Source organism: Falco rusticolus, chromosome 10 (genome assembly GCF_015220075.1).
Source record: "Falco rusticolus isolate bFalRus1 chromosome 10, bFalRus1.pri, whole genome shotgun sequence".
Lineage (NCBI taxonomy): Eukaryota > Metazoa > Chordata > Aves > Falconiformes > Falconidae > Falco > Falco rusticolus.
In genome coordinates this window covers 32570695-32585684 of record NC_051196.1, presented here as the reverse complement: position 1 = coordinate 32585684, position 14990 = coordinate 32570695, and the positions used below count along the sequence as shown (strand labels likewise).

The window sequence follows — 14990 nt, the reverse complement described above, 5'->3', positions numbered from 1 at the left end:
GACAGGCAGTGAGGTCAGGTCCTGCAACCCACTGCCCCTGAGGGATGGGTGGCTGGCTCTGCCAGCATCCCTGCAGACCCCTGAATGAAGGGTCATCCCGTGATGACCAGCCATTTCCACCAGCACTGGGCTCCCCGACCAAAGAGCTGTGTCCAAAGGAGAGCGTGCACTTCAGGTCTTGCAGTTTCCAGACGCTTCAGATGCTCTGCAACAAAAATCTAAAATAATCCTTTCGTAGCTATTCAAGTAAGCGGTAATGCTTTTATCAGCGCTGCGATGCCTTTATGTGGGTAGGCTTGGGGAGTGGCGTAACTCGGTTTAGGATGTGCCTGTGTCCTGGGCACTGCAGGGTCCCTCTGGCCCCAGCAGAGATGTGCTAGCGGTAGGAGGCAAAGTCTGGCCAGGTTCTGGTCTTTTCCTCCTGCTTTTTAACCCAGGAATCCTGGTGAGAGGAGATACTCCTTGGGCCATGCAGAGTTGCTTGTGGCCCCTGTAAAACCTCAGGTGTTTTGTTGTTTTTTTTCCCCAGGACGTGGAGCAGAGGAACGGGGATATCACATACGGGCAGTTTGCACAGCTGTACCGCAGCCTGATGTTCAGCGCCCAGAAAATGGTAAGAGCTGAATTCTCCAGGGCTGGGAAGGGGACGGAGAGACTGTATTTGTTACTGGGCATTCCCTCTTAATTTCCTTTTTAACCCTGCTGCCCTCGGCTAATAGCTTTTGTCTCCTACCTCTGGGCCACGGATGATGGGGAATAAAGAATTTATTACTTTAAGCTGGTTAGCACGGGCTGCTGGGGATGGGGGGGGCGGTGGATGAGCAATGGCTGTAAGGAAAGCTGAGCTGCCCTGCGCTGGTTTGCTGCCCCCACTACCTTCTCGATCAATTTGTGTTTTCACATATGGTGGTGAGATTGAGTGCAAACCTAATGCTTGTGCTTACTCTTTTGCAGATGGATGTCCCGTTCCTAGAAAGGTGGATAATACTCTGTATTTGCTGGGGAGGGGGCTGTTTTCTTTTGCTTCGTAAAATGCTTTGGTGCCTGCAGCAGCATGTTGGGGATGAGGCATGCTGTGTACCTCTTGCCACCGTGCTGCTTGTGTTTTTGCATTTGAATAAGCATCTTTGCTGTAGACACTCAGCTTGGGTCTGTATGGGCTCTCTTCCTCCCAGACATCCCACTGAGATCCAGCTCAGGTCAGCCGCCTCCAGAAGCAGTCGGTTGGTTTATGTGAATGAGTCAGACCTTGAGCCATCTCCCAGAGGTGGTCCTCGTGGCTGGGGCTGGTTGGCCACAGCACCAGGGGCTGTGCAGGCTGTGCGCAGTGCATTCCCTCTGGCTCCTCTCCGGGCAGTGCCGGTGGTACCACGGCCAGCTGAGCCCTTCCCTGCCCTGTGCGCATCTCAGCCTTGATAAGAAGAGTTTGAATTTAGATATGGAAGCTGAAGAGTGTTAACTTGTCCAGATAATTCCCCATGGTTTCCTCTCTTTTTTTCCTATAACCATAGAAAAGAGTTGGCAGGAACCTCAGCAGACCAGCTGGTTCATCCCTCTGCCCAGGGCAGCCAGTGCTGCCCGGTCCATTTCTGGTTTTTTTTGGTGTTAGTCCCCAGCATAGCCCTCGGCTATCCATTATGGCTTGGTACGTTCACAGACAAGTCTTTTGGTATAATCCTCTACAAAGTTCCCTCCTTCATTCCCTGCCTTGCTTCCTTGAGTCCATGTCCTCTGGATACCTGTAGGTCTGTCCTGTCTACAATCACCCCTGGACTGCCCTCCCCCTAGTATGTTCTTTTCACTTTTGTACAAGACAGACCCTCTGTGATATTTTTTTTTTTTTTTTTTGCACAAGTCAGTCCCTCTGATGATTTTTGCTGCCATTCACCAGAGTTTCATGTTATCGTGCCCTTGGCAGTGTGAATCCTGGATGGCTCCTGGAGCAGTCCCTGGCTCTGAGATGTGGATGTATAATCTCAGCTGCTGTGTGTTTGCTGTCCTGCCCTCCTCAGCTCTCTCTGCTCATCCCACTCTGCTCTCACAGCGCTGTTTGCTCGGGGCACATCTTGCTTGCACGTGCCATGGTGGTTGTGGATGGCATCTCGCATGATGCTGGTAACAGCTGGTCGTAATGTGCTGCATGAGTGACCAAAGCTTCTCTCTCTCTGCTTGTCAGGGGTGGAGAAAGGTCTGAGCACTTCAGGGTGTCGCTGATGGAGTTGCAGAAGTTCTTGGTGGAGTACCAGAGGGTGAGCTCAACACAGACCCAGAGGAGGGGTGAAGGGGGTAGGCACTGGTGTCGGTAGGGATCCAGTACTCCAAGGGTAGCCTGGCTGTGGAGCTGGGATGATTCGGTCCTAAGGTGCTCTGCCTGGCACGGCCACAACCTGAGCGCATCCTTCCTGGAGCAGGAGGTAATGCAGGGGGAGCACTGGTGAGGGTAAACCTGGCCTGAGCTGGGTACCCTGGTCAGAAAAGGGACCTGAGAGGAGCAAAGGTCCCAGGAGGGAGGAACTGGTCTGTGGAGACTTACCCAGTCCCTGTGACATTGGCTGGTTCCTGAAGGTTTGCAGCAGCCGAAGCGTCATGGTCTGTCCTGTCTACTTGGGAGGTCTCAGCAGCTCCTGAGGAGCATCCGATGGATTCGATTGCTGACTTTTCCCTTTAAAAGTGACCTCAGGTCATTCACCAAGCACAGCATGCATGCTTGGACATGCACACAGGCGCAAGCAGTGCATTTGTGGGCAGCGCAGACCCTTAAATTTGACTCTTGCCAGGCTCCCATCTCGTTGCTGGTCTCCTCCAAGAGGATGGGGGTGGCTGGCGAAAACACTGCCCTGCCTCATGTGAGAGCAGAGGCCTCCTGCTTTGCACCATCCTCCCCGCCCCCCGCCCCCGTCGTCCCCTCTGCCATCTCCCTGCCCATGGTCTGCAGCAAGCAGAGTTAACCAGCAAGGAGATGCAGCCGTTTTGATGGCCAAATGAAAGACACCCAGGGAGAGAGAGGAGCAAAAGGAAGCTGAGTTGGCTTCTGCTGCTGGAGGAGGAGGGAAGGCAGATGTGTGCAAAGGAGAGAAAGATGCATAGCGTTGAGAAAATGAAGACCACTTAGAAACAGGGCAGATTTCTGCAGTTACGTGCTATCCGGCATTTGTGCTGACAGTTGAATTCCTGGCAGAGACGGTTTTGCATTAAAAACTGCCTCCTTAATTGTTAAAGCTTCTAGCTGGATGAGTAGTGCATGGTTTTGAATAGCACTTTCTGAATTTTTATATTTTATTTTTTTTTGTCTCTCTTGGGTTTGCAGGAGCTCTGGGCTGAAGATGCCCTTCAGGTACAGGAATTCATGTTCAACTTTCTGAGAGACCCTTTGAGGGAGATTGACGAGCCTTATTTCACTCTGGATGAAGTAAGACACCTTGAATGCTAGTGTGTGTGGAGTGGGGTGGAGAGGGTGTGATATCCTGGGTGCGATGAGTGATGGCTCTGCTGTCTGTGTCTTCGCTACAGGGTGGTGATGCTTAGGGGATTGCAGCTCCTGCAAGCTGCGGTGCTGTATGAGGTGAATGCGGTGGGTCACCACGTTGCACAAGAGGGGTGCGAGGGGTTGGCAAAGGGAAAGGCTTAGGGGCTCTCCCCGTGCTGAATGTGTGCAGCTGGGAGTGCTCATCGAGCAGGTCGTTTGGAGGAGGAAAGGGGCTGCATTTGGCTTAATGCCCCTTTGGGGCATGTGAGGGTCTTCTCAAAGCAAGAAGAGCTGAAAACAAAAGAATAAAAACAACCAGAGATGACCATGTCACTGGCTCTCTGGACCGACTCCCACGCAAAGGTTCCTTCACCCACATGGCTTTAGTGAGCTATTGCCTGTCATGTGAGCCACAAAATAAAATGCAGAGCAATTAATTCATCTCCGGCTGGGTCAAAGGATTTGTACGTAGGTATTTGGCGCAGCTCAGATGATAGGTGGCAATGCCTAAGCTGTGGTTACTCAAGCGTGCTGGGTCAGGTAGCTTGTGTGCTGTCTTGGTTGCCTCTGGTCGGTCTGCGCTGAGCTTAGAAAATAGCCACATGCTCGGAGGCTGCTGGTGTGGAGGGTGAGTCGTGTGTGAAGCTAAACTACAGCACCAGCTCCTCGGCACTATTAACACGCTTCTGTTTCTTCCTGAGCAGTTTCTCACCTTCCTGTTTTCCAAAGAGAACAGCATCTGGAACTCGCAACTGGACATGGTGTGTCTGGAGAACATGAACAACCCCCTCTCGCATTACTGGATCTCCTCCTCACACAACACGTAAGGATTAGGGGATGGCTCTCTCCACCCGTCTGCTCCCGGCGTCCTCTTCCCCTCTGCCAGGGTGGGATTCTCCTGATTTTGCCCAATCCCAGTGATGGGTCAAGTAGACTTTTCCAAACCAGGGTCAGTCTCATCAGAGACCTTCCTCTTGGTGCCCCGATCCTCCCTCCATTGTTTAACCATCAATGTTTTGCTCGGACATTGTCAGCACCACACATCTGCACAGACTGATTTCTTACCATTAGCAATGTCATCTTCCACAGCCTCTTTGGACAAATGTGATAAAAATCTGGCAGGCTGAAACTGGCCATTTTCCTTCTGTGCTGCTAGGATAATCTTGCAGGAGCTGCTCGCTTTGCAGACGGGCCCTGTCTGTGCTGCCCGCTCATGGGCTGCAGTCGCAGCACCTTAGCCCAGGTGTACAGGATGGAGAGCCCAGGCCAGCTGGGCAGCCTGGGGGCCAGGCAGCGAGCTCCTGTCTGCCTGCAAGAGCTGCTCTAACCCTGCTCTCAGGCTGCTTCTGCCCGGTACAGGGGCTTTTCCCTGGCACTGACGCTGCCATCGCTCTGTGAGGCTTACCTCAAGAGCTAGCAGAAAGGCTGGACCTCAGAGCCGAGCTTGCAGCCCCCTGCAGTAGGGGCAGAGTTGAACCCCCCGCTGGGGGAAGGTGGCAGGTCTGGAGGAACGTCGCTGCTGCCACCCCTTACATGGCGGAGGCAGGGCTGCCGTGTCCCCGCGGGCACCCGCAGCTGCCGTGAGCGCGTTGCCTTGCTGATGTGTTCTCTCACCTGAAAGGTACCTGACAGGGGACCAGTTCTCGAGCGAGTCCTCGCTGGAGGCGTACGCCCGCTGTTTGCGCATGGGATGCCGGTGTATCGAGTGTGAGTACCCAGGGCCAGCCCTTCTGTCCCCATCGTCGTGATAGCTTGTGGTGGGTGGGGAAGGCTTCGTGGGGAAGGCAGGGTGGAAGGTTGGTGTGCCAGTGGCAGCATTGTCACCATGATGTGCCGAAAGGCCTGTGGCTGGTTCCTTTGTGGGGCTGGGGGGTACGTGCCTGAGCTTTTGCTTCCACAGAAAGATCTGGACTCTCATCTCCCTCCTTATTGTGATCCAGTGTGGTTCCCAGCAGCGCTTACTTCAGTCCATCTCATGTCCATGTCCTGCCTGTATTCCAGCCCTTGAGCTAAGTGTCTGCCATGGGTCTCTTTCAGTGGATTGCTGGGACGGTCCCGATGGGATGCCAGTCATCTACCATGGACACACCTTAACCACCAAGATCAAGTTCTCTGACGTCTTGGTCACTATCAAGGAGCATGCCTTTGTCACCTCTGAGTGAGTACAGCAGGGACCTGGACTTCAGCTAGCAGAGCTGCCAGGGAAGCAGAGAGAGGGTAGAGCCAACACTGTAGCAAGGTGAAGCCCACCTTTATCTGGAGATCCAGCACAAGACCACATGCCTGGGACTCGGTGGGAAGAAAGCGTGCTGTTGCACCTCCCAGCCAAAGGGAGATTTCTCCCAGAAAAAAGTTGTGGGAGGGAAAGCTTCTGGTAAACCCCAGTACTTTGCCAGTCCTCCCCTCTGTGCATTGCGCGCAGCGGTGGGAACACCTTGCTGTAGGGTGGTTACACAGAATGCTCAGGACAGCACAGATCACTGTTGATGCATGCTGCTCTTTGAGGGCACAGAGGTTAGGTTTTTGAAATGGAATTTGGAAGGCATTAGTTCCATCTAGATGCCATGCTGGTTCTGAGGGCTTTTTCTCCTCCCAGTTTCCCTGTCATTCTGTCCATTGAGGACCACTGCAGCATTGCTCAGCAGAGAAACATGGCTCAGAATTTCAAGAAGGTCTTTGGGGACATGCTCTTGACCAAGCCAGTAGATATTTCTGCTGACGGCCTTCCCTCTCCAAACCAGCTCAAGAGGAAGATCCTTATCAAGGTGAACTCCCCTCCCCAGCAAGGCTCCTAATTGGAGAGGGTGGGAGCAGATGGGGTGAGGGTGGGCACCCAGGGCAGCCCCTTACCTCTGGATGGGATTGGTTGGAAGTGGAGACCTGGTGCTAAAACGAATTGGAGACAAAGAGCTCTCTTGCTTCAGAGGAGCTGCTGGGAAATGAGCTCAGCATCCTGAGTTCTGCCTTTCTGGAGAGCTTGGGGGAGGTTGGTCTTTCTGCTGCAGGAATCGCCTCTGGGAACAAAGGGTGGGACTTCAGAGCCATTTGGTGATCTCTGTCACATGGGTCCTTTTAGTCTGGAGGGACCCACTGCAGCAGACTTGGAGTCTGAGAGTTGTTCACTAGGAAATCCATGCTGCTTTTCCGTGCCTGACCACTCTCGCCCCACAGCACAAGAAGCTGGCAGAGGGCAGTGCTTACGAGGAGCTACCCACGTCTGTCATGTATTCAGAGAATGACATCAGCAACTCCATCAAGAACGGGATCCTCTACCTGGAAGACCCCATCAATCACGTATGTCTCTGCTGCTGTCACCCTGGCCCCGCTCTGTGGGCTCCATAAATGACACGGTAACTCCGCAAGGCACTGCGTGGTGCTGGAAGGGCTGTGGTGCAAACGATCTGAGAGGCCGTTGGTCTATCCTGTTTCTCAGGAGACTTTGGAGGCTGGGGGAGTTTTTATGCTGGCTATCTCCTGTGCTCTTCCCTAGGCATCTCCTGTTGGCCCTTGTTAGAGGCAGAAGGCTGAGCTAGAGGGAGCTCTGGGCTGATGCGCTGCAGCTGCTCTTGTGTAATCCGTATAGCCTGTTATCTGTTGCTGCAGTAAGTTCTAGCGATGGCCTGCGTTTCTAGACCTGCCTGCCTCCTACCAAGTGCCTACACACCTAACACACCTAAATGAGCATTCTGCTTTCTAAAGCGCCGAGCATTCGTTTTAGTGTGTCTCTTTACTTATACGCAGTCCACCTCTTCAGCTGCTTTGCTTTGCTGAGGATCTGTCAGGCAAAGTCATGTGCAAACAAAACAGGTTTTTGGAAAATAGGAAAGTGCAATGGTAAAAATGCATAACCTTCCCTGATATCCTCATCTCTGATAGCCCCCGTGCTGAATCCATGCAGAGTGTTTTCTTTTTGCATTGATTTGCTCTTCATTTGGTCATCTCCTTTTAACACATGCTGGGACGTTTGCAGTGTGATCTGCAGTCACTTTGTGTGTAAGAGCTACCACATGCTGGGTTTTTTTGCTACTGATAAATCATGCTTTGGATCTGGGGGATGTCTTGGAAGCTCCTGCGACTCCACAGAAATCAGTGTCGCTGGTGACTGTCCTTTGCAAACCTGATCACCCCTCACTGCTTGTGCTGATCAGGAAGAGATGAACCCATGGACGGGTGGTGGGCCAGCTCGGTGGATCCGCAGGGGGTCTCTTTGCCCAGAGTTTGTTTCCTTCCAGGAGTGGAACCCACATTACTTTGTCCTGACCAGCAGCAAGATCTATTACTCTGGGGAGACAACCAGTGACCAAGGAAATGAGGATGAGGAAGAGCAAAAGGAGGTGAGGGCTCCCTTGCGTGATGGTGAGTTGTGCCCCTGTGGAGAGGACTTGACTGCCCAAGGGCCTGAGCATCTCCACTGCCAGCTGACTTCAGGGGGAGATCCCGTGGCGGGAAGGGTGGGAGCTGCTTCAGAAACCCCCTGGTCCTGGTTGGAAGACCCCAAGCAGGGCAGACTCCGGCACCACGAGCCTGCCATCAGTAAGCCAGGACGGTGGCTTTTCCCCCTGCCAGGTGAGCAACAGCACCGAGCTTCACTCCACGGAGAAGTGGTTTCACGGCAAGCTGGGAGCGGGACGCGACGGGCGGCACATCGCGGAGCGGCTGCTGACGGAGTACTGCATCGAGACGGGGGCCCCCGACGGCTCCTTCCTCGTCAGAGAGAGCGAGACCTTTGTTGGAGACTACACCCTCTCCTTCTGGTGAGGGCCACAGGCACCAGCCTGCTGCTCTGTGTCGCTTCTGGGGTAGTTTCATCTTGACGCTGTCTTTAGTGGTGGGGTCCCGTTCCCCGGTGGCCTGCAAGCAGGTTTCTTCCCCTCTTCTGTGGCCCAGCATCGTGTCAACTCGCTGTCCCAGTGCAGAAGGGTCGAGTCCCTTGGGATCCTTGCGCGATGGGTCTCCTGTGGGACAGGAATGCTGTGTCCAGGCTGGAGCTGTGCCCGCGGCAGGTGCATGATCTCCATGGATTACCCTGCTTTACCCCCTCCCTCTTCTGCAGGCGCAACGGCAAGGTACAGCACTGCCGGATCCACTCGCGGCAGGATGCCGGCAGCCCCAAGTTCTTCCTGACCGACAACCTGGTGTTCGACAGCCTGTACGACCTCATCACCCACTACCAGGAGGTGCCGCTGAGGTGCAACGAATTTGAGATGAGGCTGACTGAGCCCGTGCCACAGACCAATGCTCATGAGAGCAAAGAGTGAGTGTGTGTTTTGGAGGTGGTGGGTCATGTCCGCTGGGCAGATAGGACCTCATGGGGAGCCCTCCCAGATCTCTCCTCGGTCATTCCCTCCTTCTTGAGGCTCTCTGGTTGCCACTTGCTCCCTGCTGAGCTCTCTGTGTCACAGCAGCCACACGGGCCAGCTTCGTTGTCCATGGAGCTGGTTGTTGTGGAAGTTTGGTGCAAAGCCAGGAAGTACCGGGCTTGGTTGGGATGCCCTCGCCCACGTTGTGCATCACCACATGGCTCTGTTCCTGCCTGCCCCAGAAAGGAGAAGACAGCCCTGTTGCAGTGTTCCGTATATGATGATCTGGGCTCCCTGGCCTCCTTTTGAGGAGTCAGGCAGCTTGTAGGGGCTGGAGGAGAAGCCATGTGGCATGGCAGCGGTGTGGGGTGAGCTGGAGCTGTGGAGACCTGTGTGTGGTGACATGTCTTTCCTGAAAGGTGGTACCACGCCAACCTCACCCGGGCCCAAGCCGAGCACATGCTGATGAGGGTGCCACGCGACGGAGCCTTCCTGGTGCGCAAGAGGAGCGAGCCCAGCTCCTACGCCATCTCCTTCAGGTGTGTCCTGGGGAGAAGGGTGATGGGTGCGGGGGGTGGAACTGGGATGCTGCAGTGTGTGGGAGAGCAGGAGAGGGGCTGCGAGCCTGACACCAGGCTTCCCAGAGCTCTTCTCACTGCTAGATGGCCCTGGATAAATCCTATAGCCCCTTGAGAGCCTTTTAGACCCTGATCTTCCATCTTCTGATGGGAGATGGCTGTGCTCAGCAGCCAGCCCCAGGGCACCTTTTGCTTGGGTGTCTTTATTTTGGCAGAGACCTTCTCTTGCCAGGTGCCAAGTGGCTTCTCTCTTTCTTTCCACCTGCCAGGGCAGAAGGGAAGATCAAACACTGCCGAGTGCAGCAGGAGGGCCAGACTGTGCTGCTTGGCAACTCCGAGTTTGAGAGTCTTGTGGACTTGATCAGCTACTATGAAAAGCACCCACTGTACCGCAAGATGAAGCTGAGGTACCCCATCAATGAGGAGACGCTGGAGAAGATAGGGACAGCGGTGAGTGTGGGTGGCTGTTGGAAGAGCTAAGCCAAGGGGTGATGGACAGGTCCATTTTGAGCTGGTCCCTTGAAGGGGTGGTGTGTGAGCCATCCCTGTGCTTCCCAGTCCACACCTCTTGGGGCTTCATGCCCTGTTGGAAACACTGGGTTGAGTGAAATCTATTGCTGCTCCCCTGACCCAGGTCAGCAGGGAGTATGGGCTTGGGCATGTTTGCTGCGTGCAGCGTCATTTTTGGTCTTGTGCCTTCCCTGGGGCGTTCTCCCTACCCCCCCCAAGGTAGGGGGCCTGTTCTCCTTCAGAGCCACTGCTGTAACTGCTGGCCCTTTGCTTCCGCAGGAGCCGGACTACGGAGCCCTTTACGAGGGACGCCACCCCGGGTTCTACGTGGAAGCCAATCCCATGCCCACCTTCAAGGTATGCTCACTGCTTGGCATGAAACAGCCTGCAGGGCCTGAGGGTTTAGCAAGTGTCTCTGGTTTCCAAGAGCTGTATTATTTTGCGCACCTTTCCAGCCTGTGAAGGGGAGCCCTGCTCTAGGCTGAGCCTGCAGGTTCCCAGCCTGGGCTGCCTGTTGTTTGCTCCAAAGCAAACCCATCGGTGGCTCCGACGCAAAGGGAAGTGCCCGTGCAGGGCCATGCCACGCTTGTGACTTCTGGCATGAATGTGTGCCTTGATTTGTTCTGCAAGGGTCACTAGGGTCTGGCAGCCTCTGGCAGCAGGGTTGGATGCTGCCTGCACACGACATGCCTCACAGCCCCTGCAGCAAACCCGTCTGCAGTGGGAGCTGATCTCTCATCCCACGGGCTGGCTGACCATGTGTCCATCTGCTCCCCGGCCTCACGGGACCCCTCCTCATTGCAGTGCGCAGTCAAAGCCCTGTTCGATTACAAGGCACAGCGGGAGGACGAGCTCACCTTCACCAAAAACGCCATCATCCAGAATGTGGAGAAACAGGAAGGAGGCTGGTGAGTTGGTCCTGAGCCTCCTTTTTTCCCTCGGGGACACAGTCAAACCTTGGTGTTACCATCCATACAGAGGTGTCTCTCCTCTAGGGGTGGCTCTGTCTGGGGATTGCCCACAAGCGGCACAGCCCCACGAGTCCTAAAAGCAGATGATGGAGGACCTGCCTGTCCCCCGTGACCCCCAGCCAGGATGCTCTGGGATCCCACGGTGGGTGCTGACACTGCCCCTTCCCTCTCTTCCAGGTGGAGAGGAGATTATGGTGGCAAGAAGCAGCTGTGGTTCCCTTCCAACTACGTAGAGGAAATTACTGGTCCCAGTAGCCTGGAGCCAGAGCGGGAGGTGAGCTTATGCCTGAGCAGAGCAGGGAGGGGTGGTGGGGAGGAGTGCATGTGAGCAGCCCCCTGGGCCTGGCTGCACTGCCCAGCACCGTCCTGCCTGTGCTTTGTTCCCAGCAGCATCTGGATGAGAACAGCCCCCTGGGAGACCTGCTCGGAGGTGTCCTGGATGTGCCCTCCTGCCAGATCGGTGAGTGCCAGCGAGGGGTGGAGAACAGGGAGGGTCTTACAGCCCTGTTGCGTAATGTCTGTGGATCTCCTGGGCCAAAGGGCTTCGGTCTCCATCTGTCTCTAGGCACCCCTGTGCCTGCTGCAAGCGAACACCAGTCCATGTGTGTGCTTGCTGTGTGGTGACACACTCCGCTGCTGCTCCCGGCACGGAGGGTGCCTTGGGATTTGGGGCTCAGGCATGTCCTGGCAGCCTGAGTACAGCTGAGGAGCACTGGGGGTCCTGCCAAGAAGCCACTCCAACACGCCTGGAACCTGGTCTCGGGGGCAGCTGCCCCACGGGCAAGGGAGCTCAGACCAATTTTTTAGGCTCCTTCTTTTCTGTAAGGATTTGTACTCCCTTGCATACGTGTGGTCCAGCCTCTGTGCCGGGCTGCCGCAGGCTCTGGGGCTCCTGGGTGCTGGCTGAGCTGGGTCTGCAGCTCCCTGCCGTCCCTCGGCTCCTTGGAGCCCAGAGGTCGTTGTGCTCCAGGTGGCTGTTCCCACCTGGGCACTTCAGGGCACAGAGTGAAGGAAGATGCAGGCATGGGAGGAAGATGCAGGAATGGGAGGAAGAAGGTATTACAAAGGCCCCGTGAGGCTTCTCAGCCCATTGGGGTACACTCTGCATCCTCACCTGTTGCTTCTTGGGCTCCATCTGTGGCCTCCAATGACCAGGAATGGGAACATCTCCTAGCTGAAGAGTTCCAGGGCATCTCTGAAAGTCCCTCCATGTCTGTCCTCTCCCTTCCTCCCTCTGTGGTGTGAAGGACTTGGCTCAGCATCTGCTTGTGACCTTGCCCTCTGCTCCCTCTCCCCATGCAGCCATCCGCCCTGAGGGGAAGAACAACCGCCTCTTCGTCTTCTCCATTAGCATGGCCTCGGTGTCACGCTTGTCCCTTGATGTGGCAGCTGATACACAAGAGGACTTGCTGGACTGGGTGAAGAAGATCCGGGAGGCAGCCCAGACAGCTGATGCACGGGTGAGTCTGGAGAGCCCTTGCAGGGGAGACATCTCCTTGCCACGTCCTGGATTTTCCAGGAGTCGAGGAGCAGGTGGAGGCTGGTGGGAGGGTGGCAAGGTAGCAGCCTGCAATGAGTGGCAGAGCAGTTACAAAGATGATAAAGCCAGAGTGATCTTTGACAACATAGCAAGGGGTGGTGGCCACGCATTGTGGCTTTGAGAGTTTTGGGCTGGACGTCTGGGAAGACTGGTCCGTTGGGAGGGTGTTTCAGCCTCAGGAGGTGGGGGAATCTCCATCCATGGAGGGTGACCAGGCTCAGCTACAAGGCCACAGCCGCCCTGCGCTGATACCGGTGCCAGTCCTGCTCCAGATGGGAGGTGGGACCCACCAAGGGCCCTTCCCATGGGTGCTGTCGTGGTGTTCCACCGTGCAGACCCAGCAGACCTGCTAGTGGTTCCCACAGCATGGGCAGGAGCGGCCACTCCAGGTGAGCTGGGTTATCCAGCGCCGCTGCTCCCACCTGGCCGTGACACCTCATTCTCCCTCTGTTGGCAGCTCTCTGAAGGGAAGATGATGGAGAGGAGGAAGAAGATTGCCCTGGAGCTTTCGGAGCTGGTGGTCTATTGCCGACCGGTGCCCTTTGATGAAGAGAGTGAGCATCTGCTGGTCTGGTGGCCACCACAGGCAGTCACCATGGCATTACAGACCCTGCGGTGTGCCCCGAGGTGCTGCTTTGGCTAGATCTCAGCAGAGGGCAGATGTCCAAAGCAAGCTGGAACCAGCTTACATTGGAGCTCTGGAAATGTCCTTCTCCAGAGGGTGGAAGTTCCCTTCCTCATCCCTCTGTTGCTGGGATCTGTTACCCTCCAGAGCAGCTGCTGAGGGAGTGGGGCTGGAGACCGTCAAGCCCGATCACTGAGAGTGGTTTTGATGCTTTCAGCTGTCAGTGTCGGGCACCCAGCAAACACCTGCTGGGGCAGAGCAGGTTCTGCACTGCCTGATGGTACTTGAGCCAAGGGCAGAGAGGATGGTGTTAGTGGGGTGGTTGAAGCGTCTGGAAAGGGAATGTGCTCCTGGCTTACACTGTGCTGTCTCCTCCCAGAGATCGGCACAGAGAGGGCCTGTTACCGAGATATGTCCTCCTTCCCCGAGACCAAGGCGGAAAAGTATGTCAACAAGATCAAAGGCAAGAAGTTCCTGCAATACAACCGCCTGCAGCTCTCCCGCATCTACCCCAAGGGCCAGCGCCTCGACTCCTCCAACTACGACCCCCTGCCCATGTGGATCTGCGGCAGCCAGCTGGTAGCACTCAACTTCCAGACCCCAGGTGCGGGCAGCAGGCGGGGAGGGTGGGCAGGCTCCTGGGGTACCCTGCGCCTCCTCCGAGCCACCAGCCTGCACGCCTGCTAGCTTGGTCCCAGTAAACAGAGGGTCTGGGAGGGACTCTGGGTCTGGGAGGGGCTCTGCAGGGAGCAAGACCCAGTGTTCAGGTCCGGGCTGCAGGGGAAATGTGCTGCAGAGGGCTGGGTTGGCCAAGGGAGCTAGGCTGAGCCAGGAGGTTGTGGTGCCAGGAGGACAAGATGAAATGAAGAGGAAGCAGGGAGTTCCCCTGAGGTCCCTGGTGACTGGCAGGGCAGCAGAGTGGTACCAAAGGGGGACAGTGCAGCCCCAGCCTTGGGACACTAGCTGGTTGCAAGGTCTGAGTCAAGCTCGCTGCTCTGCTCACCAGCTTCCAGTCCTGCTCCTGCCAGGCTTCCCCCTTTCCCTGGCCCTTGCCAAACCCTGCTGTGAGCCTGTTCAGCTCACCAACCCACCAGAAAACTACCTGCCTCTTTTTTTCTCCTGCTTTTCCATTCCTTTTGTGAACTCGAGCATCTCGCAGGGTGGTTTGGCAAATGCCAGAGCCAGCACAAGGAAAGCTGAAAGGAGAGGGAGGAAAAGAAGGAGGTGACCTGTGGTGCACCAGGTAGTTGGGCAGATCGTGCATGAGAAAGTCACCCCATGGCCCCAGCACGTGCACAGGCTGCAGTGAGGCCGTGGTGCATGAGGCATTGCCAAGGGATGGGCCAGGTCCCCTTGCAGAGGGCTTCCCGTGAGGCACCAATAATCCAGGTGATCTGGCTCGTGGAAGGGGCACAGGGTCTCCTCCCTCCATCTCCTGCCTGTGCTCTCCAGACAAGCCCATGCAGATGAACCAGGCCTTGTTCATGTCCAGCGGCCAGTGTGGGTACGTCTTGCAGCCAGCCAACATGCGGGATGACATCTTTGACCCCTTCGACAAGAGCACGCTGCGGGGTGTTGAGCCGCTCTCCATCTCCATTGAGGTCAGTACCTCCTCCCAGCGTGGGAGGAAGACAGGGTCGTATCCAGGCGGTTATACCAAGCTTGGGGTGATAGAATGGTTTTTCCACGTTCCTGGCCTCTGTCTGCAGCTACCTCTCACCAAAGCCCTCAGCCCCTGGCTGGGATCGCAGGCTTGGAGACCCCTTGCCGAAGTGGGGTACCCGAGGGATGCTGCTGAGGGAAGCGCTGCCAGCCTCCCCGGCTGCCTGGAGAGCAGGAGCAGGAGCACCCCTGGGTGCTTCCCCCAGGACCCCTCCTGCCCAGGGGCCTGTGCCAGCAGGTGGCATCCCTGAGCCGCGGAGGTGGCATCCCTGTCCCCAAAGCTTGGCTGGGACTGCCCGCATGATGGCTCCCAACGGGATAACACAAGAGCTGTGCCT

At 56.1% G+C, this 14990-nt stretch overlaps 1 protein-coding gene across 4 annotated transcripts in view; it reads left to right on the top strand.

The window, feature by feature from the left end:
* The window catches only part of PLCG1 (phospholipase C gamma 1), a 48898-nt gene that overhangs the window by 29807 nt on the left and 4101 nt on the right, over window positions 1-14990 (top strand). For 2 of the 4 annotated variants that reach the window (XM_037402853.1, XM_037402851.1), the window contains exons 6-27: window positions 530-613; window positions 955-977; window positions 2177-2249; window positions 3308-3409; window positions 4171-4289; window positions 5088-5173; window positions 5504-5624; window positions 6063-6231; window positions 6638-6760; window positions 7699-7800; window positions 8033-8220; window positions 8520-8720; window positions 9186-9305; window positions 9614-9794; window positions 10134-10211; window positions 10659-10762; window positions 11003-11099; window positions 11216-11285; window positions 12128-12285; window positions 12823-12919; window positions 13370-13594; window positions 14443-14591. In XM_037402853.1, coding sequence (XP_037258750.1) covers window positions 530-613; window positions 955-977; window positions 2177-2249; window positions 3308-3409; window positions 4171-4289; window positions 5088-5173; window positions 5504-5624; window positions 6063-6231; window positions 6638-6760; window positions 7699-7800; window positions 8033-8220; window positions 8520-8720; window positions 9186-9305; window positions 9614-9794; window positions 10134-10211; window positions 10659-10762; window positions 11003-11099; window positions 11216-11285; window positions 12128-12285; window positions 12823-12919; window positions 13370-13594; window positions 14443-14591 — 2670 coding nt within the window. Of the gene's footprint in view, window positions 1-529; window positions 614-954; window positions 978-2176; window positions 2250-3307; window positions 3410-4170; window positions 4290-5087; window positions 5174-5503; window positions 5625-6062; window positions 6232-6637; window positions 6761-7698; window positions 7801-8032; window positions 8221-8519; window positions 8721-9185; window positions 9306-9613; window positions 9795-10133; window positions 10212-10658; window positions 10763-11002; window positions 11100-11212; window positions 11286-12127; window positions 12286-12822; window positions 12920-13369; window positions 13595-14442; window positions 14592-14990 lie in introns of all 4 variants that reach the window. The other 2 variants (XM_037402852.1, XM_037402850.1) reach the window with 1 other exon arrangement.